At 41.7% G+C, this 21,770-nt stretch overlaps 1 protein-coding gene across 3 annotated transcripts in view; it reads right to left on the bottom strand.

Moving 5' to 3' along the window:
* Nucleotides 1-3,190: 3,190 nt before the first annotated feature.
* PAG1 (phosphoprotein membrane anchor with glycosphingolipid microdomains 1) overlaps nucleotides 3,191-21,770 on the bottom strand; it is a 137,605-nt gene continuing 119,025 nt past the window's right edge. Inside the window, exons 7-10 of one of the 3 annotated variants that reach the window (XR_006818392.1) lie at nucleotides 20,247-20,848; nucleotides 16,035-16,094; nucleotides 10,407-11,786; nucleotides 3,191-7,018 (exon numbers count right to left, since the gene is read on the bottom strand). Coding sequence is in view for 1 of the 3 variants with exons in the window: in XM_046006051.1 (XP_045862007.1) it covers nucleotides 11,418-11,786; nucleotides 16,035-16,094; nucleotides 20,247-20,848 (1,031 nt within the window). In the remaining 2 variants the exon portion in view is untranslated. Of the gene's footprint in view, nucleotides 11,787-16,034; nucleotides 16,095-20,246; nucleotides 20,849-21,770 lie in introns of all 3 variants that reach the window. The other 2 variants (XR_006818391.1, XM_046006051.1) reach the window with 2 other exon arrangements.

The following is a 21,770-nucleotide window of genomic DNA, read 5'->3' as shown; positions in this document are numbered from 1 at the left end:
TTGTGATGTGAAATTTGGATAAATAATTTCTTCTCCCACTGAAATGTCAGCTTCATTGGAACAGAAGGCCTTGCCTGTTGTGTGTACTGCTGTACCCTCAGAATCTAGAATAGTACCTAGGAAATAGTAGGTACTTAATAATTACTTTATGGGGTCGTCTGTCCTTTTCTTCAGACCAAAACAGGCTTGCCTTTGAGATTATCCTGCTGAGTGTATGAAGTTTGATTCGAGGTATCACAGAGACACTTAGGGTGGGAACTGGCTGCACAAGGGCAAGAATGAGGGAGAAAGAGAAATCTGGGAGCTCTGGCAGGTTGTGTTGATTTATGTCTACTGGTGGGGGAAGAGCTTGGTTTGTTTAGCTTGGAGTCTTGATGTTGGCTGTGTTTGATGCCTGGCATGCTTTTTCTCTGGCATATCATTTTGGTCTCTTCTGAACTATTCACTAGTAACCTATTCACAGAGGCCTTTCTGGATCCCTGTATCCAGAGTGGATCTCCGGACACTTGGTACCATTGGCTAAGATATTGACTTATGAGCACCTTGAGAATTTAAATGTGCACGTCAAGTGTTTCAAGGTAAGCACTGAGGCAGGCCATTGAGGTGAGCTCCAACGAGGCAGGAGTTTTTCTTCAATCATCACCATGTTTCCACAGCTGGCACATAGTAGGTGCTCAGTAAATGTTTTCTGAACAATCATAGAAAATGGTTTTTCTATGGTTTCTTTTGTTTTCCTGTTAGCTTGTTTTCTACTTTGAGGTTGCATTTATTTATTTTTTTATCCTGGACCTGAGCATTTAAAGCTGTTTGGTTTGAATGACTTGTCTGCTTTAGAAGACCATTCTGCCAGGTTGTAATGCTGCTTATCTGCATGTGAGGTGTTCCCCTTCCTCCCCTGGCTGCCGCTTTCTGGGCTGGTCTCACTTGGAGGCCACCTCTACTTGGTTGCTCTGCCATCTCTTCAGAAATTCACAGTCACAGAGAGGGCTGGGGAAGAGCTCAAGGGTAATCCTAAGGGTTTAGACATGCTAGTCCCAAACAGGCTCATTGGACTGTGGTGGATAGAGAAGTGTGAGAGGTCGAGTCAGATCAAACATGTATTTAGTGCTTGCTGTGTGCAGGAAACTGTGGTGTATGCCATGGGGGACACTTCAAAGCTAAAGTGTGCCCCTAAGGGCAGATGAGGCAGCTGGGAAAGATGCACTCCACTCCAGGATGATCACATTTCGAAATGACATCAGGACATACAGATGGAGAAAACTTGGAAGCAGATGTGATGCCTGGTAGACAGTTGGCTTGGGAGCACCCAAAGGCCAGCCTTGAGATTTTAAGAATCATCTAGGATGAGAGCAAATATTCATAATGGTGACCTTAAAGGTACAATGGGGTCCTGAATCATTAATAACAAAAAAATTTAAAAAAAAGAATCATAGTGCACACTATATTTATAGGAGTAGAAAGATGGACCAATGAACAACTTTTTTTTTTTTTTTAAAACAATGACAAGAAAGGGTGGAGTATGTCAGGCTCACCTTACCTTGGGTCTCAGAACTCTCCACTTTCTGTAATGAGTACTGGTTAAATATGTCCTGTGAGTATGTCCTAGAACTGGCAGTGTGCCTCTGAAAGGATTGAAAAGACCAGTGTATTCCATGGGTGACAGAAAATCTACCAACTTGCTAAGCTCTAGAACTTTAGTTTTCTCAGGTAGCCCTGGTGGGAAACCTGGTTCTGTGATCCAGACACTCACAACAGACTTTGTTGTGAGAGAGAGAGCGAGCAAGCATGAGATGGAGCGCGCAAGTGCATGTGTGGATGTGGGAGAGACCGAATTTGCAGCAGGCGTCCTGCCCAGCACATAAGCCCCATGTGGGGCTTCAGCTCAAGACCCTGACACCTGAGCTGAAATCCAGAGTCAGACCCTTAACCAGCCGAGCCACCCTGTCACCTCTTTTAGCTCCTAACCCTTTGCACACAGAATGGAGTTGGGAGAGGAAGTTCTCCCCACATGGAGAGAAATGAAGCAGGGCTTTGAAACCCAGATGGCCTTCCTGTGTTTGCCTCAAGGTTGTCGTTGCTGCTCTGCATTGGGGCAGAGAAGGTGGAGAGGGAGTTGAGAGCCATGGGGCTGGGTGGGGGATAGAGGGAAGGAGGCAGGGCATCTGTGAAGGCACCACAAACATATGCTGTTGAGTATGGTCTGTAGGATGCCTTTGTTCCCTCCTTTGCCCGCCCCCCCCCCCCCCCCCCCCGCCCACATGGTTTGCAGGGCCCACAGTGAAAATTAAAGGTGGTTGTGGCTCAAGACTATGCAAGGCAGCAAGGTCTTTAAATCATAAACAATCCCAGGAGCAGTGGGCACAATAACCTACTACAGGGAGGAGTTAGTTCCTTAAAAAGAAATAGATCAGCCCTGCAGAAGCTGGGACCAGGTGTGTATCCTTGTGCAGAAGGGGTGGAGCAGGAGGAGGGAGCAGGGAAGGGACCTGGAGAAGAGGGTCAAGTTGTGTGTGAGGTGGGGGGGAGGTCTAATAACAGGAAAGGTGTGGGTTTGGGGTATCCAGGAGTTAAAGGGCCAGAGGTAAAGGAGTCAGGAGCTTGCCAAAGAAAACATTTGCTTCCCCTTTTGGCCCCAAGGCCATTCTCCAGTTATCAGGGAAGGGGACAGCTGGGGTCACTGATTTCAAGCTCTTTGCTCTGAGATCCTTGCTGGGGTTACACCTCCCTCAGCCATCAAGCGGTTTTCCTCACAGGCTGGGGCCTTCTTTGCTCTCAGGTTGCATTTCTTCACAGGAATAGCTGGCAGGGTGGGTAGACATCATCACCAATTTGGTGGTCTGCTTGCATTTACAGAGCATTTAGCCTTTATTTGCTGGGTATCGTGCTCAATGCCTCATTTAATCCCCAACACGACCCCGTTAGTAGGTTCTATACTGTTACCCCTCACTTTTATGTGGAAATGGGTATGGAAAAGTCCAACAGCTTCCTCAAAGTCATCGTGGAGCTAGGAGTCAAACTTGGGGCCTTTTCTGCAGTTTGCGAGTCTAACCTGCACCCCTGGTCATCAGGCACATCGTCTTTCCCAGCCCTCATTGAGCTCGCTGCTGAAATCCCACAACCAGGGTTATGCACAAAGGCATTTACACGAGCATACTTGACATTCCCAAATACCAAATGAATTTTAACAAGCTTTTATATAAAACTGACTTTTATTGCAATTTAAAAAGAACAAAGACAATTTGATAAGTGCCTTTAATTACAATGTACCTGCTATTTACATGTAATTATACTTTTATACATAGCTTGAATAAGGTTCATTACATGTAAACGATAAGATATTACAAGTTAAACTCCAGCTTTTGGGGAACATTCAGAATAGAAATACTATGGGCAGAAACACACAGAAAACAAATACAAATTTCAGTTCCTTACGTACCATTACTGGGTGAATGATCAAGATTTGGCCACAGAAGAGAATAATTGTGTGTTGTTATGTTATTCTTAACATGACTAACAGTATTGCTATTATTTAAACCCTAAACATAATAACTGGATCATTAAAAAACAACACAACTTTAATTTATATAGCACCTTTCTTCCAGAGATCAAAGCATTTGTATTTATATTATTTGTCCCCATAACATCCATGAGGTAGGCAATGGTTGGTATCATTATCCCCATTTTGTACATGGAGAAACTGAGGCACAGAGTAGTTAAATTATTTGTTTAGGTCACACAGTATAGTTGATGCTGGAACAGGGACCACAGAGCTGTGAGCTCATCTCTAAATCCAATGCTTCTTTTTAATATGTCCTCTCTGAGAATTTAATTCAATACCTCAAATCACTTTTCCAAGAAAAAAAATGCATTTTTTTTCTCCCATAAAAATTGTTGAAAAACTATACTATAGGCAAGAAACAAGCACTCTGGGGCAGATGATAGGCTGATGCCATACTCTTTTACTAAAGTCTTCTTGTTGGCTTTTTTTTTTTTTTTTTTTTTAATGAGGAGTTTCTATTCTCGGAACAGTTAGGTCTTTAGATGAAACCTATCTGAAAGGATGTATCTAGTAACCTGCAAATTACAGCTCTGGTGGCCATATTATGCTACTCACAAACCAGGCTTGTTCCTGAGTTTACAAAGAAGATATCTAAAAATAAGTTAAATCGCTGAGGTCATCTTTTTCATTTCTACATATACATTTAGAGTGTGCTCCTTAAGCAACTCAGAGTGGGAGACAGGGAGCTGGGAAAATACATTTCCCAGAGACACACACAAACTGAGACGTAAGGGGTGGGGAGTCCAGTCCATGTCACTTAGTTACAATTTTATGTAGTTGGTACTCAGAAAAAATTTTTTAGATGTCAAAATCTGAGACATAAAGGACTTCTCAAATGCTTGTTGACTTGTACATAAAAATCAGCTTGTCTGGCATTTCCCACAAGCTTCTCCTTAAGAGGCAGGCCCGGATGACGGTGCTGCCACATTGCCGGTACGCCAGGAGGTGGTCATGGAGTAGCCCCTTGGAATTGTTTCTAGCATGGCTCCAGGGAAAACAACAACAACAAAAAACACATATATTCAAAAAGTAAGTGCAAAAAGAAAAAAAAAAAAGACAAGCTTACAGGATAGGTCACGAACATCATCTCAGATTCATTATGGGCTTTCCATTAAAAACATAAAAATGTGTCAAAGGAATATTCAGAGACGGTGTGGCTTTCCTAGGGAAGGACACGACTGTCTTTCAGGGAAGCCTTTACAACCTAAATGGGATCTAAAATTAAATTTTTTTTCTCCTTCAGCTTAAGAAGGGAAAAAGAAAGTTTGTTTTAAACTCATAGTTTCCATCTTGTTGAATTAAGCAAAACAAAACCAAGCCAGACTTTATAGTAAAACAGTTCTGAACTGTAGGCTCCAGGGGCCAACACTGGTCTCTCTTTTAGCCTGAATTTCCTAGTAAGGGTGCCTAGCTGGTACACTAGGTGAACTTTTAAAAATTAAATGTGTAAAGAGAATGAGTTCTGTTAACTGGCAGGGTGGGGGGTTGAATTACACTCTAGAATACCCATCCAAATAATTAACTATGACTTAGAGTGAAGTTTAAAAGAACTAAACATATCCTGGATCCTTAGCTATATAAAAGTGAGAGCCTCCCCCACCCCCGGCCGCCCCCACCTCTGTATCACCCTTCCACCTAGGTGAGTGCTTAAAAGGGATCTGGTTTCTCACTTCAAACATCAGTTTCCCTACAAATGGCCAAATTATTCTCAATATTTGGTAACTCCACAGCTAAATGCTCGAATGTTTTTTGTTTCCTTGACACCTGGGAAAGGAGATCAAACTAGTTACAACTGACATAATTCAGAAGCATTATTTCCGGAGGGGGAGAGGATATAGTGGCCACATGGCTAAAAAATGTTACACTGTTGATAAGTGATTAATTTTTACAAGGAAGCGGTGTTTTTCCTCAAAAAAATCAGCATCCTCCTACTTTAGAGCTAAGTATGGGTCTGTTATTACCAGGATTTAACTTCACTGGAACTTAGGAGACACAAGGCAGTCTCAATACATGGTGGGGGACAGTGAGCTTACCCCATTAGAGCATGGTGCTGATTTTCCTGCAACCGTGAGTTTGAGTCCTCATTAGAACTAAGTTCTGTTCCATGGCCCCCATAGTGCTGACCGTTCTCATGAAGGAGGTGGGTTAAGAATGAAGATGGTTTAGCAAAGCCCATAACAAACAACACCCAGCATCTGCTTCCCTAGGTAGACCCGTGGCCTTGTCTCAGCAGCCTGGGACACAGGAAAACATGAGTTGGGCAGAGCTGTTTGCTCCCTGGATGGTGGCGGGGCATGGTTCTATGCTGGAAGGCAGGATCTGTGATCTGAGGATTGTATCCCTATGGGAAAAGATGTGTTGGGAAGTCCTACCAATAGCAGAGAACGGCTGGGGTGGGGGAGAGGAACAGGGGTGGTGCTGCGCCAAGTGGCAGGAGGAACCAAAGTGAGATCGGAGGAAAGAGTGGCTTTGTGTCTCCGTGTTGCACACCTGCTCCTTAAAAGGACCAGAGTAAGGCAGGGGAGAACATTCCAAGATGTTGAAGCCAATAAGAGATATTTTCAAACTTAAAATGAAGGTTTAAAAATTCCCAGTATTGGAAACAATTTCCCCACTCTTTTGTGAATTGGACAGTTAGACCATGACAAAGACCGTTTGAGACAATGTGTCAAAATGCCACAGTCTTGAATTATTTTTGAGCAAAAGGAGCACTTTGAAACTGATCAGGACCACCTAAGAGATAATAGGTCACTTTTCTGAGAAACTATTTTTATGAGGAAAAAATGCATGAACAATGAAATGCAAATTCCTATTTGTTTAGCTATATTTCAGACTTTCCCTGAAAACTTGAGGTGCATCAATAATACATGATGTTTACAAGGTAACATTAAACTGTTGCCAATCTAATACACAGAAGTTTGCAGAATGACCATTTGCCAGCCTTTATAATCCATTACATAGGTGATCTGAGACAACCAGAGTACAACACATTTTAAAAAAATACCCATAGCATAAGTGGTGAGCAACGAAAAACCTGATTTAAATGCATTAAGATAAGGGATTACCAAACTGAATGCTTAAAAAAATTGCCTTTTTAATAAAAATCATGGCATTAAGAGAAATCCGAACTCCTATTTCTTAGTTCAATAAAAGAGAACCTAGGAAAACAGTGAATACTTTATAACTAGCAGAGACTGGCTGTAAACAGACTTAAAATGAGCAGTAGGGGAAAAAAACCACTTACGAATATTTGTTCTCTTCTGGACCACGGCTTTTTAAAATTTACTTTCATAATTTCAGATGAAGACTAATTTAGCTTGGTTTCTGGACTGATCTCTTTAGGTCAGATACTTTCTATGTGTGTTCAACTTGTCCAATGGCACTGTCAAGAATGATGTTAAGAAAAGATACAACACAGAGCAAGAAAATACTACCACAGGACAAGGAATATAGATTTCACTGCAAAAAAAAAAAAAAAGCCATATTTGATATTTAGACACATGTTCCTATTTTTCACATCAGTCACTTATTAACAGCAAACATTACACTTTAAATTTCCTCAATTACACAGTACAATAAGCTTGTCAAGACTGTGCCTCCAGCAGCCCAGAGGAAGCTGGCGGGGGACCAGAAGCCAACACTTGCCGGAGAATGGCATCACTCGATCACACGGACTTATATGAACTAGTACAAGGAGCACTGAAAAAAATGTCATTTACTCATTTACAAAATCCTACTTGAGTCTTGAGCTGCGGCTCTGTGATTATCCACGTTCCCACCTCTGAGCTGGGCTCCGTCCGTAACGCTACCTCGGGGCTTGTTGGCTCTGCACTAACCTCTTGCTAAACTCTCCAGAAAGTGAAAGAAAACGCAGCCTTGTGAGAACAGGCTCTGCTCCTGCCACCCAGTGGGGGTCACCTTGCTGGGGCTCTATCCTGGCTCACGTGGCTCTTGGTGCTTTCTGCCAGATTTCTTCTCCACATGATCTCTGAGAAGGATGCCTATTTACATTTCCTCCTGTCATGTTGAATACGTAATGAGCCACACATATAGGAAAACTATTTTAAAATACCACTGTTCTTTAGCTAAGAGAATTATGGATGCAATTTAGAATCTGAATTTATTAATTAGAAAAATGATATGAGGTAACTTAGGAAGGTTTTCTTGTAATTACTAAGTGAAAACTATTGGATAACTTTTTTTCTATTCTGCTTTTATGACAATAGTCATCACATTAATAGGGTAGACATTCCAAATACATATTAGGATGTATCCTCACTAGTCAGGCACCAGAACTTTATATACGTATATGTGTGTATACGTAAATATATATGTATAGTGTACATACACACACATACACAGTTTGTTACTGGTTAAAGTAAACAAATGCTCTAATTAGAAAAATGAAAATATAATACAAGAACCAGATCTAGTGACATCCTGAGATTAAATGTTAGTTTTTTGTGTGGACTACCCATTGTTAGCACTCAGTTAAAATTAACTCTTAGATTTTGAGGGCAGATAAATCAGTAATTAGTCTTTTCACCGCAAAGGACAGCAGTACTTTCAAAAGCTTTAATAGACCTAATAGATGTAATTTAGTTCAGGACCGGAAAAAAAATTTATGTGGCCCACATATTAGCAAAAATTGCTTTCTTCTAGAATTTAAAATTTCCTCAAACATTTCACATAAAACAGGTCATACTTTCCTGCTGACTGCATTTGAGAAACCGTAAAAGCAGCATAAAAAATTCTTCTAAAACTTCAAAATACCTGACTAAAAGCAAAGATTCTACTTTTAGGCAAGATGAGTTTATAATTCTGACTTATAAACAAACGAAAAAATTTTCCTAAAGCTTATTTTATTTGTGAGATTTCACATAACCTAAATAAATGATAACAATGAATAATACAGATGTCAAAGTTGAATAGTAAAAAAAAAAATTTGTAATTACCTTTCATACATTTAAACTGTAACATTTAGCTGAACATGAAACTTTTTTCAAGAAGCCATAGGCTTTTGTCCAACTCAAAGACTAGCACAGATTTTCAATGAATAAAGTAAAAAGTGATGAAATTTATGAAATGCTGTACTATCAGGTCAAAACCACGATGATACATCAATGAAAAATGCTTCAGTAAGGTACCCAGCAGTCTCAAGAGCAGGGCCAGCTCCTGAAGTTTACTCTGCTTCTCCCTCTCCCAACCCTCATGGATTGTGCTATTACTTTTTCTTTTAGGATTTGTACTGGAGGGTCTTCTAGTTTCTTCTAAAATATACTTATAATACTTTAAATCACAACTTATTCTTAGCACAGATCCTCAACTCAAGAGAGAGATTTCAGTGCATATTTTATGGCTATATTGCATAGCCTTTATTTCAGAACTTCTGGGGGAAATTCTGATAATGAAGTTTCAAGATGATAGGACTATTTATAAAGAACTTTTCTCTCCAGAAATGATTTTACACTTTAGAGATCATATCCACTTCCCTGGCAATAAGTAAAGACATTATGAAATACAGGAAAACCTTTGAGTGGTCAGGCGCTCATAAAGGACATTATTGCAGCAAGCACAATACTACGTATGCCATGTGACATGGCCATCACCAGGAGCTAAAGAAACCCCACAGTGTAGAGATTGTGGGGTCAAACTCATCAATACTAAGCAAGCAGAGAAAATCACCAGGCAAAAACAGTGCTTACGAAAGATACGAATTTAGAGAGTGAGGACCTTGGCACCTTCCTGATAACCTTTCCCCCGATCCAAGCATATTCTGCCATTTCCTTCTAGTCCGTGATGACTGTGCTTAGGCTCAGTGAGGTCTTCATGGGAGAGACCAGGCTGACTGCAAAATAATGACAACCGAGCAGTTTAACCCGGCAAAGCTCACTTCACAATTGCAGAAATGTATAACAGGCAGTCACAGAACCAAGCCCTGAATGCAGGGGACGGAAGGACACGCCAGTGAGCTGGTCCCTACTGTCTGCAAGATGCTTCACCCTCCCAGCTGCATCCTTTGTCATAAGGAGTGAAAACAGTGAGGTTATTCAGTCTGAAAAGCCAGAGATGTCACAGCAGTACAGAATAACTGCCTCTTTTTTAAATCAGTGTAGGCAAGGGCCCCTTGCTGTAGCCACTCCGTATAATAGCAGGGTCCTTCTCAAATGAAAAGTGAACAAGTTTCCCAATGTTGGCCTTATAAAATCTAAAGAGATGATTAAATTCAAACCAGGCTGAGCTCTTAATCGGAGTTATTTCAGCCACTGATTTTTGTAAAATGAAGGGGAAGAAAAAAATCCCAGTAGGCAATTTGCATTTGCAAGCACTGGATTGGAGAATCCACCACTGTAAATTTTCTTAAAAATGTAACTAAATCTTACTGGAATTATAATACCTTCATGAGGTTAATAATGCAGTCATCTCTAGTCATATTTCATTCTTCCTTTTTTTTTTTTTTTTTTTTTTTACCATTTCAAATATTTCAGTATTGCCCACCACAAATCATGGAAAATGGTCATTTATGTCCATCCCACTTATTTCTCTAGTGAGCCAGATGACTTTGACCAGGGCTCCAAGTACCATTTGAAAAGTCAAGTCTTTAAAAACCTTCAATATTTTAAACACTTGATTAGAAAACAGATTAACAACTACATGTAATTATCTAGCTTATGTGCTTTATGGTGTTTTTTCAGAATGAGAGTATAAATCATTGTACATAAAATCAAAATAGTTAATATACATTTTTTTTTCTGGCACTTTCTAGAAATTAGACATTAAACATAAAACATCTTATAAATTTATATAACAAAAATAAATGTTTACATTTTAATTTTCGATAGATTACCTTAGGGTAGCAGTTAACTTATGAAATCTCACACTGTTGGTGTGGCAGCAGGGTTCATCAGAAATACACATTCAAGTCCACAGCCCTTCAGAGACGGACGCCATGGCTGCCGTCCAGATATGTGGTCTGTGTCCCAACATAGAGATTAAGGCTCTCTGTTTCAGAGGAATGAGCTCTGGGCTGAAACAAGTATAGAAGTACCACAATATTCATTGAAAATACTGAAAAGGCTCTGAAGAGTTTCAAATACTGGGTGTGTAGGGGGTGTAGGAGGGGAACCGCTTTGACTAGAAAAATAAAATAAAGCATCTAAAAATGACTTCAAGTACTTTGAGAGAGGCTGCTGATGTAGAGTACCCAAATGAGGAGGCAGGAAGGTGTCAGGAGCTCAGGGGGCAGCCCCAGTCCTGCCCACTGTGGGGTTCTTATTCTCCCAGGTGTGGCTCTCAGAAGAGCACCAGGCACCTGACAGTAACCAGCGACCACAGTTTCTTACATCTTGAAACCCCAAAGTTGAAGGCAAAGGCCAAGCCTTGTGGGCGAATTTTCTTGGAATGAACCATTAGAAGTCAGACGATTTCAAGGGGGAAGAAAGCCATACATTTAAATGTGAGGAGCAGACCGCAAAAAATGGGAAGAAAGGAAGAAAAACCTGGTTCTTGGGAATGGCAGTATCTTGGGCAGTTGGAGTCATGGTTCTTGATGGACGCAGTTCTTCCTTGCAGCTTGGCTTTCCTCACTCACGGGGTGAAACCACGGACAGCTGGGACCTTTCCAGAAGGTGAGGGTACATGAGGGAGATGTGCTTGGGTGGGCCGTGGGGCTCGCTCGGGGGCAGTCCCGGTACGTACCTCACTGTTTCCAGCCCCGGGAAACAGTCTCCACGTGTTCAGTTGTCGTCGGGTTACTGGAGCAGCGTGCAGAGAAGGGGTTGCTGTCGCTTCTTGTCCTCCGCAGAAGAAATGCTCCCAGCTGGCCGGCATACGTTGTGCGGGCTTGTCTTCCCGCTTGCTAGAGCCTGGTGATATCGCGGCATTGCTGCAAGTCCCCAATGCTCTCATAGTCATTCTCTTTTGGGAAAAGGCCACGCTGGCCATTGGTCTCTGGGGTGGTCTTGTCTTCCTCTCTGTTTAGAGTTTGTATTGCTTCGTAATCGGGCTCCGGCTCCTCACTGGGTCTCGCTGCTGGTGGAAGCGTGGTGACGCTGTTTGGAGTTTTCTCAAAGTCTTTAACAGTAGCATAGAGATCATTACAGGAAGAGGGGGATCTCTGAGTAGTTCCTTGGACGGAGATGTAGCTGGACTCTGGTGCTTTGAGAGTCTGTCCTGATTTATTCCCTGACTGTCCGGGTTTATTTACTGAGGAATACATGGCTGAGATCTAGAAAACAAAGGGTAAATGAAATAAGCTTCAAGTTTGACGTCTCCCTGCCCCTTTATAGTGATAAGCTAGATATTTAGCACTATAGGCATGTGTGTGTCCCTTGAAGATTGCTTTTTGTTTTTTTCTTTGGCCAGTTTTCCCTCCAGCTTTAGTGAGATATCATTGACATATAACTTATGTACGTTTAAGGTGTACAACATGGTAACTTGATAGATACTGTGAAGTGATTAACACAAAGGTTAGTTACCTCCATCATTGTCATAATTACCATTTTTTTGTGTGTGTGGTGATAACATGTAAGATCTACTCTTTCAGCTTTCAAGTACGATAGTATACTCCTTTTAATTATAGGTACCATCTCTATATTAGAGCCCCGGAACTTATTCCGCATATGCCTGGGAGTTTGTACCCTTTGACTAAGGTATCCCTATTTCCCCTACTCCCCAACCCCTGGCAACCACCATCTATTTGCTATTTCTATGGTTTGGCTTTTTTAGATTCCACATGTAGCTGAGAACATACAGTATTTGTGTTTCTCTGACTTTTTTTTACTTGGCATAAAGCTCTCAAGTTCTATCGAAGTTGTCACAAAAGGCAGATTTTCCTCTTTCCCATGACTCAATAATATTCCTGTGTGTGTTGTGTGTGTGTGTACACCTCACATTTTCTTTATTCATTCACTGGCTGATGAACACTTAGGTTGTTTCCACGTCTTGGCTATTGTGAATAATGCTGCAAAAACATGAGGGTGAAAATACGTCTTCAAGACAGTGATTTCATTTCATTCAGATATAAACCCAGAAGTGGATTCTTTGTTACCTGTACTGATCCTGGAGTATACTTCTAGAGAACAATTATACATAGTATCTTCAACTTTGCAAGTAGACCAGCCATATTGGCATAACTCCATGAACACCAGGTTCTCTGGGTCTTCTGAGAGGCAGGCATGAGGAGAGCAGGTGGAACAGGAAGTTCAAGAGGTCCCTGGGACCTCACTGCAGTATCATGTTTTATTTGATTTCTATTATCAGAATGCTATTTCATCTGAAAAAAAGGCTCTACTGCTTTAGAAAAAAGGGCCGAAAACATGTTAGATGAATGGTTCTCAAAATGTGGGCTTCAAACTGGCAGCACCAGAATCTGACAATTTATTAGAAAGCTAAGGGCTCCATCCCAGAAAGCAATGAATCAGAAATGCTGGGGCATGGGACCCCAGAGGCCCACTAAAGTGTGAGAACCACTGAATTAGACTATCTGATCCACTCTTTCTGCATGAAAGTAGTCTGAAAAGCAGGTCCTGGATTCTGGTTGGCAATACACATATATTTGTAAAAGCTTCATTTTCCATTAATTTTCAACTTCATTTCATATTACTGGTTAAATAGACATTTACAGATGGGGCTAAGTTTTCTTCAGTGGGAAAAATTCATTCTTATTTGCAACCAGCCAACTCAGAAATGGAATTTGGAGACAGTTAACGTACAGGGCACTCTTTGTGGGAAGAGTGGGCTACTTTCCAGGCATACCTACTCAGTCTCCCTAATATACCCCATATAACCTCTACTATCAAGAGGGATTTAATTTTTGTTGGTAATCATAGATTAAACATACTGATTGATTAAGAGATTTTTAAAGAGATTTTCTTTTTGAGGGTTATTATTTTACTGTTAGAAATCATGCTTGGAAATAAGTGGAAATATCCTTCATTACCTATATTTATCTTGGCCATAATGATTGATTAATTCAAACACCCAGGAAATAAATGAACATGCCTGTTGACAGATGCTTGGCTTCCCAAGTGCGGAGAGATATTTTCTTGCTTTCACATATCTCACATACTGTGGATGAAGTTTCCAGCTGGCCTCAAAAGCTTCTCAAGACAGGCCTGCCGCATGCTAACTGGTCATTTGCATGAGAACTTTTCACTGCAGTCTGGGGGCTCTGTTTTGCCAGGCCTTGACAATCCAAACATTTGGAGCCAGAGAAATCATCTTTGGGAAGCGCTTGCCATGTTGCTCTGACCCTTCTAATGAATATTAAATTGACATTCTCACTCAAAATCTCACTGACAAACTCAAAATCTTAGAGATTTTAGTGGAAAAAATTACTCTTGAAATGAAGATTTATAATTTCTTTGAAATTAGAAGAATTAAAGTACATCATCTGCTTTTCCTAGCGAGGTACAAATATCTTAATATCTAAAAGGTGGTCTGAGCCGAAAATGTGGCTAGATTATCAAGCGTCCATCATACATGACGATGAAGGGGAGGCAGCGTACTAGCGGGACTCTTCACCTTCGGGGGAGCATCAAGGCTGAACACACATGCACCTGTGCTGTAACAAGGGGATTGGCCTCTGGGCTTCTCTCCTCAACGCTCTTCCCCATGATGCCTGCCATAAATGCCCCTACTCTTTGTAATTACTTGGGTTTTCTTGGTCTTTATATTCTTTTTAGAAAGTTATAGGCTCTTTCATTAATTTGGGACTTCGTATTATTTCTGGGCAGGAACCTACTCTGCAGAAGATGTCGTAAATTTTAACGCTTATAAAAGATTCTTAAGTCTTCTAACGTTCTGAGTATTTGCCTTCAAGGACTATTACTTCTGTTTTGTCAGAGTAAATTTTGTTTCTTTCAAGCCCCCTTGCTATTTGGCTTCATAACTTTTCTCTCTTAAATCTTTCATCTTTATTATTCTGGCTGTAAATTGTTATTATGTTCTCCTAAATTACTCTCTACCCTTTCCCCTTTTCTCTTTCTATAAGCAGCCCTTTCCCCATCATTCTGCTAAATTGGGATAATAGTACTGAAAACTCAGATCTCAGTTTCAGTCTGGACTAACATTCTATTACATTAATACAGAAATAAGTGACTTCCATAATTATTTTTTCTTAAACATCTTCCTAAAATGACTGTATATGAATCACAGTTCTTTATGTTAAAAATTCATCAGTATATCTAGGTCCTATTTTCTAAAACCACAAACAATTTAAGATTAGAAGAAAAGTAATTTAAAATTTTACTTAGCCTCAACGTATTTTAAAGGCCTGGTTTCCAGAGCTCCCATATATTCTACTTACTTGTCCTGGTGGGAGGGCTGTGAAGCAGTGTGGACAACAGAAGGCTGGAAGAAGGCAAAGGAGCCGCCACAGGCTGGCAGGAGGGCGCGCTGCCTTAGTGAGCGGAGGGGTGGGCACTGTGTGCATGGAGAGAGCGGAGAGAGCAGTGTGGCAAAGAAACCAGGGGAGCTGGCTACTGACTGAGTTTGAGGACAGTGAGGAAATGGGGTGGGAAGGATGATGTCCAAGGTTCTGGCTTGTAAGGCCAGGTGGCTAGATGGCAGGTCCACTCCCAGGGGCAGGACACACAGAAGCAAATGGGCAGCATTACCTGTGGAAAGCTCATCTGGTCTTTGAACTTCCAATGTGGGATCATAGTCTATTTCCTATTTTAATAGTCTGTGCAAAGTGTGATGGTAGGAGGGGATGTACCTGCATATGCACATCATTTTTCTACATGTACCAAATTTACAGTACTAGGAATTCTAGGCAGAAGCTATATATAGCCAGATAAATTAAGGTGTTCAGCTCTCTGAGCCTAGCTTGACTCTGTGTGTGTGTGTGTGTGTGTGTGTGTGTGTGTGTACTGGATTGTGTATGTTTAATGGTTCACTGAAAAGTTTAACCAGTGAATATTTAGCCCTGGTACTTGGGAGAATAGAGTCCTCTCCTGTTGGCTGCTATGTCTGACTGTCGAACCAGCCTGGAATTGGACTTCCTGGAGTTACCTACTCTTGGCCTCCAAAATTCCTCATTAAAACCTTCCTCCTCCATCTCCCAGACTAGATTAAATTCCCTATACCCACCTGTTCAATTTCCTGTATTTTTCCAGCCCATGATTAATTTCTTTCAAAGGTGGCCTTCTTGATTGCTCACTTAAGCTCTCAATCATAAATTTCTCTCTTCTCATCCTACTTTCTCCCCTCCTCTATTTTTTTCTGATGCTTCTTTCCTTTTCAGTTTCTTTTACTTAGGTGACCTGTTTATCCTCTCTTCCTTCATGTCTTACCCTCTGCCAGTCACTCTCTGAACCATTATAAAGCCAGCATCCCCAAACCCTGATCTCCAGACATACGCTGAAGAGAGTATTTTAGCTTTTTTGGAGAAGGGTAACATGACAGTCATTTATGCAAGGAGAGAAACTCTTTAGAGCTTTTGTGGTTATTTAAAAAAAGCAACAAAACTCACCTCTTCTTCTGTGAGAGTTGGATCCTCTTCCCGGGACTTGTACGACAATGAACTAAATCTCTGTTAAAATAAACACACACCAAGGGAAGGTATAGTTCGAGGTTAATAATCCATCCTTTCTTTTGCATGTGTTGTGACACATCTATCTATAAAAATGTTTTCAAATGATTTTTAGGGAAGAAATTTTTCTACAAAGAAATAGTCAAGCAACTGAAGATAAACAATAAAAAATCTGTGTGATGTTTTTCGATACCCAGTAGTATTAAATACCCAGTGCTCTTCCCGATCGCTGGTGAATTCAACCCTCCCGTGAGTCCTTAATGCTGCTCCCTGTCATACCACACCTGCTCGTACACCCAGTCCCTGCTCTCCTTGCTGTCCACTTCCCACTTTTTCCTCTCTCCCCAAACTCCAACACCTTCTCACCCATCCTTAGTCTTAGCTGGTGACCCTGAGAAAACTGAAGAAATCAGAAGACATGTCCATGAACTTGTACCCATCTGCCCCCATTGCTGCATTCGTGAGTTTTCCTTCCTCCCCATCACCAAAGAACTCTCCAAGCCCCTCTTTAAGGTGACCCCCCCCCCCCATGCATGAGATCCTAGCCCTCCCCATCTACTCAGGAATATGTGCTCCAGCAAGTCTCCCATTTTTTTTACACCATCAGCTTTTCCTTCACTATGAAATCATTCCCACCCACGTGAAACCATGCTGATCTGTTTCTAAAAACAAAACAAAACAACCCTTCTTCCAGTTCCATCTATTGCCTTATCCCTTTATAGCAGAACCTCCTAAAAGAGTTGTCTGGAGAAATTGCTCAAATAATTTTTCTCTTCCTATTCTCTCTCTAAACCCATTTCAGTCAAGTTTCTCCCTCTGCCACTCCAAGGACACCCATATCCACTGTGCAACCAATGGGACGGTCAATCCTCAGCCTGTACTTTCTGATCCACTGCATCGTGGCCATTCCTCTGTCCCTGCACCTTCTTCACTTGGCTTCCAGGACATTGAACTTCCCTGTTTTTCTTTCCTATTTTGGTGTCCTCTGCTGGTTCCTTTTCCTTCCCAGACCTGTGCCCTGGGAACTCTTCTAGATGCCATTTACACTCATTCGATGACTTCATTCAATGTCATAGCTTTAGGAAATACTTTCTGCTGAGGACTTCCAAGTGTACAAATGCAGCCCAGGCCTTTTCTCATAAGGCTGCTCATTCGTCCAGCTGCTCTCTGCTGCTTCCACTCAGGCATCCAGCATGTGTCTAAAACAAAACATGTCTAGCACGGAATACCCAGTCTTCTCCCAAAACTTGCCTGCCTGTAGTCCTCCTCTTCATTTCAGTTAAGGGTGATTCTATCCTTTCAAAGGCTCACGCCAAACCTGGGACTCATCATGATTTTTTCTTTCTTTCATTACACATCTGGTCCACCAGCAGAACTCCTGGCTCTCGTTTAGTGTCTCCCATTACTGCCCTGTTCCAGGCCACCATCTTTTCTTGTCTGGTTTGTGAGAATCCCCACCTGATTGGTCTCCTTTCTCCTACCCTTGACACTTGAATTTGACACTACACTCGGGGCGATCTTTTCCAAACTTAAGAGCAATCCGTTCTTCTGCTCAAGATTTTCTAACGACCCCCTTTTTATTCAGATTTTGAGAACAGGCCACAAAGGATTGGGCCCTTGGTTACCTTTCTCTCTATCACTCTTCTCCGGCTACACCTGTGCCCTCCTCTTCCCTGGGTGGGCCGGGCAAGCTCTAGCCTCAGCGCCTCGCGCTGTCCCTTCCCTGCTCCACCTGCTCTTCCCCAACTTTCTCGATTCCTTGAACGAATCTTCATTCAGATGCCACTTTCACAGTAGGCATGCCCTGACCACCTACTCACAATTGTACTCCCACTCTACTTTCCTCGTCCTCCTTATTCTAATTTTTCCCTGTAAACCTTAAAACCTTCTAAAATACCATATACTTTACTTATGTGTCTGTTTATGTCTCTCTCTCCCCACTAAAGTGTAAGCTCCACAGGGGCAGGAATTTTTGTTCATTTGTATGTTTTGGTGACCAGTGTATTCTCAGCACTTGAAAGATTGTGTGGCACATAGTTGGTGCTCACTAAAATCTTCTTGTGCATGAATGAAAAAATGAATATTAAATATTTCAAGTTCCCTGAATTGCTTAAAATTAGGATTGTTTATAATGGAGATGATGGGTTATTCATTCTTGTATTACTACAGAAAAGTAATCTGATTCCCAGATGGATCGTTTCAGATTCTAATGTGAAATCTGGAGAACTGCTTATCAGTAGTGGTTAGATAATTGACCTTCTTATCTTTCAAGTGCTTATAAGTAAAAAAGCCTTAATTGCTCCAGGCACAATTTATATGAAGGACAAAATGTTAGGCTGCATTTTTGCATTTCATGACTAGGTTCATAAACACCTATATTGAGGCTCTCAACAGCTGATCTCATGGGAAATATGAAAGTCGCAATGCATTCAGAGAATACTGCGAAGAATGACTTACGTGGTATAACCTCTATAACCATAGCCAGGATTCACATTTTGATCATGAACTCCAGATCCTTTTTAAGGCTACTATTGACTGACCTACTTGTCCTTCCTACCAAAACCTAAGATGAGAGAACCTTGCTTTTTCCTACATAGAGAATAGAAATTATATCGTAGTTGCCTAAGAAGACTGGGCCTAGTTAAATTCCAAGGAGATATTTACAACAGAAGATGTGAATTTCAAGCTGTTGTGGCCTGGTTCGCAGAAAGAGAGAAGGCTTGGCCATTGTTTTATTTATTTATTTATTTATAAAAATTTTTTAAAGATATTATTCATTTATTTGACGGGCAGAGATCACAAGTAGGCAGAGAGGCGGGTGGAGAGAGAGAGGAGGAAGCAGGCTCCCTGCTGAGCAGAGAGAGCCCGATGTGGGGCTCAATCCCAGGACTCTGAGATCATGACCTGAGCCGAAGGCAGAGGCTTTAACCCACTGAGCCACCCAGGTGCCCCTGCTCGGCCATTGTTAATACATTTCAGAGCTTTGTTGAATATCTAAACTTAAGAGTTAAGGCTACTATGGAAAGAACGTAGATGTCCATTAACAAATGAATGGATAAAGATGTGGTGTGTACACACACACACACACACACACACACATACACACAATGGAATACGATGCAGCCATGAAAAAAAACCAAAATCCTGCCATTTGCAGCAACGTGGATGGAACTAGAGGGTATTATGCTAAGCGAAGGAAGTCAATCAGAGAAGGAAAATTATCATATGATCTCCCTGATTTGAGGAATTTGAGAGGTGAGGTGGGAGGTTGTGGGGGGTAAGGAGGGAAAAAACGAAACAAAATGGAACTGGGGAGGGAGGCAAACCATAAGAGACTCTTAATCTCAGGAAACAAACTGAGGGTTGCTAGGGGTTGGGGGGTATGGAGAGGAAGAGGATGGCTGGGTTATGGACACCGGGGAGGGTATGTGTTATGGTGAGTGCTGTGAATTGCGTAAGACTGATGATTCACAGGCCTGTACCCCTGAAACAAATAATGCGTTATATGTTAATAAAAAAAAAAATTGAATGGATGCCTATGGGAGGAGGGCAGTGAGATTGGGAATGGTGGATGAAGGGGAAAAAACAAGAAAATAAAGATATTTTTCTTAAAAAAAAATAAAAAAGAGTTGTAGGCTACTGTTTTGAAACTGTCCCAAGATAAAATCTACTTGATTCCTATAAAAGCGCATAGAAGCAGGTACCACCAGTGGCCCCTGTGAGTCTGTCCCCTTCACGTGTATTCCTGTGCTCTGACTTCTGGGGTCGCGGAGGGTAAAGCTCACCCTGTCGCTTGAGGCAGCAACGAGCAGAAGGGATAACTCTGTGGCCAAGAGTCTAGTCTCCATTTAGTTCCTGATCTTCAAAATTAAGAAAATAATATTTGGTCCCAGTTAAATATGATGTAAAAACTGGAAAATATCCAAGTTAGGTGCCAACAGAGAAATATTTTACAAGCATGAGTTTTCAGTATTTTACTATTTGGAGGGGGAAATAAGTCAAACACAGCTTACGCTAAAACAGCTTTCATCATTCAGTGAACCTCAAAGTGTTTGTATATATTTCCCAGAACGACGTGCCAGTAAAAGCCCCAGGAGTAGCTAGATGCCCACTCATGACAAAAACACATGAAAGAAAACCACAGGAGCCCACCTTGTTGGTTTCGCTGGTCCCCTCTGCCGCTCCCTCCTCCGCTGTCTTGCTCTCTTCCTTCTCCTGAAGGTTTTCATTCTCATCCAGAAGTTTAACGGGGACAGGTGGTGGGGCCTCCTCTTCCAAGTCGCATGAATTTCTGAGAACAGTCTCTGCGTTAACGCTCTGTCGACACTTTTTGTTTCTGTCCACCGAGGCATACTCAGCAAAGTCCGACTCGAGGGCTTGGGGCCCCGGAAGCTCTTTCAAAGCGGAAGTCGACTTTGACCTGCTGCTGTGGCCTTTCCCTGGGTTCACGGCTGCTGCCACCTCCTTTATTTCTTTCACAGTTTCATACAAGCAGTCCTCCACCATATTCTCTTGGGAGGAACTATCCTTGAGCACTTCATACGGCCCTTCCGTCCCCAAGCCCTGGTCCCCGTCCATGCTCCTCGCGTTGAGCATCGTGTCCACTGCGCTGTCAGGAGGAATTCTGGGCAGTTCCCGGCTCTGGTGACACTTTGGCTTCCCCGTGCTGTCCTGGGAGTCCAGCAGATCCGAAGCTGAGGTCTGGACCTCCTCATAATGCTGCATGCAGGTCAGAGTACTATCTTCTGAAAGGACTGAAGCGGCAAAAGTATTAAAAATGGAGAAAGACTATCCCTTAAATAATTATTGCAGTGAAGTGGGTCATGCAAAGTCAAATTAAATCAAGGTGCTTGCTTTTTATTTGACTCTGCACTGCAAATTGTAGATGATATGATTGTTGATTTTTCAACCACAGCTGAAACTAGGGCCAGCTATTTTACATCTTTCCAATACAATGTTTAATAAACTGTCTTAGCTATAAATTTGGTTCACACTTTCATTGCTCCTTGGTGGGATTCTTGTAGGCAGTGTGTCTAATGTTGCCAGAGGTCTGACTCTGTGAGAGGCTGGGCACCAAAGTTGGGGGGCACACATGGTAGCCACCTCCCGTTTGGAGGGAATAATTGGTAGCCATCTGCCTTTCAGTGGTCACTTTTGTTTGGCAGGCATGATGGAAACAGTGGGGCAAAAGGCACCCTCAACCGCAAGTACGAAGGGATGGTCCACCCATGGCTCTTTAAAGGTCTTCCTTCCATCTTGCTGCCTCTTTCGCCTACCATTTCTACCTCAAATTAGAAAATCAAATGTGAAATTCTTGGATTTCCATAGATATGCACTGTGAGAAACGATTCAGTCATCCCTTTGTCAAATGCTTTTGAGTGCCTACTACGTGCCAGAGACCGTTAAAGTGCATCATTATCATCATCATCCGTCATGCATCAACAAAGCCGAGCCCCGTGCTTCTGATACTTAGCATGGCAGCGAACAATTCTTAAATGACTGTCGTTCCATTTTATAGTCTTTATATAGAAGTTTAAAAAGTATAAGTACATATGTATAAATGTGTACTTAAATATCTATATTCATGCATATATTATATACTTTTTATATAACATATGGTCTTTACATACTATGTATAGTCCTTATATGTGTGTGTATGTGTGTGTTTATGACTTA

The sequence above is a fragment of the Meles meles genome, chromosome 1, assembly GCF_922984935.1.
Source record: "Meles meles chromosome 1, mMelMel3.1 paternal haplotype, whole genome shotgun sequence".
In the NCBI taxonomy this organism is placed as follows: Eukaryota; Metazoa; Chordata; class Mammalia; order Carnivora; family Mustelidae; genus Meles; species Meles meles.
Note: the sequence above shows the minus strand (reverse complement) of the source record. Positions and strands in the feature narration are given on the sequence as shown.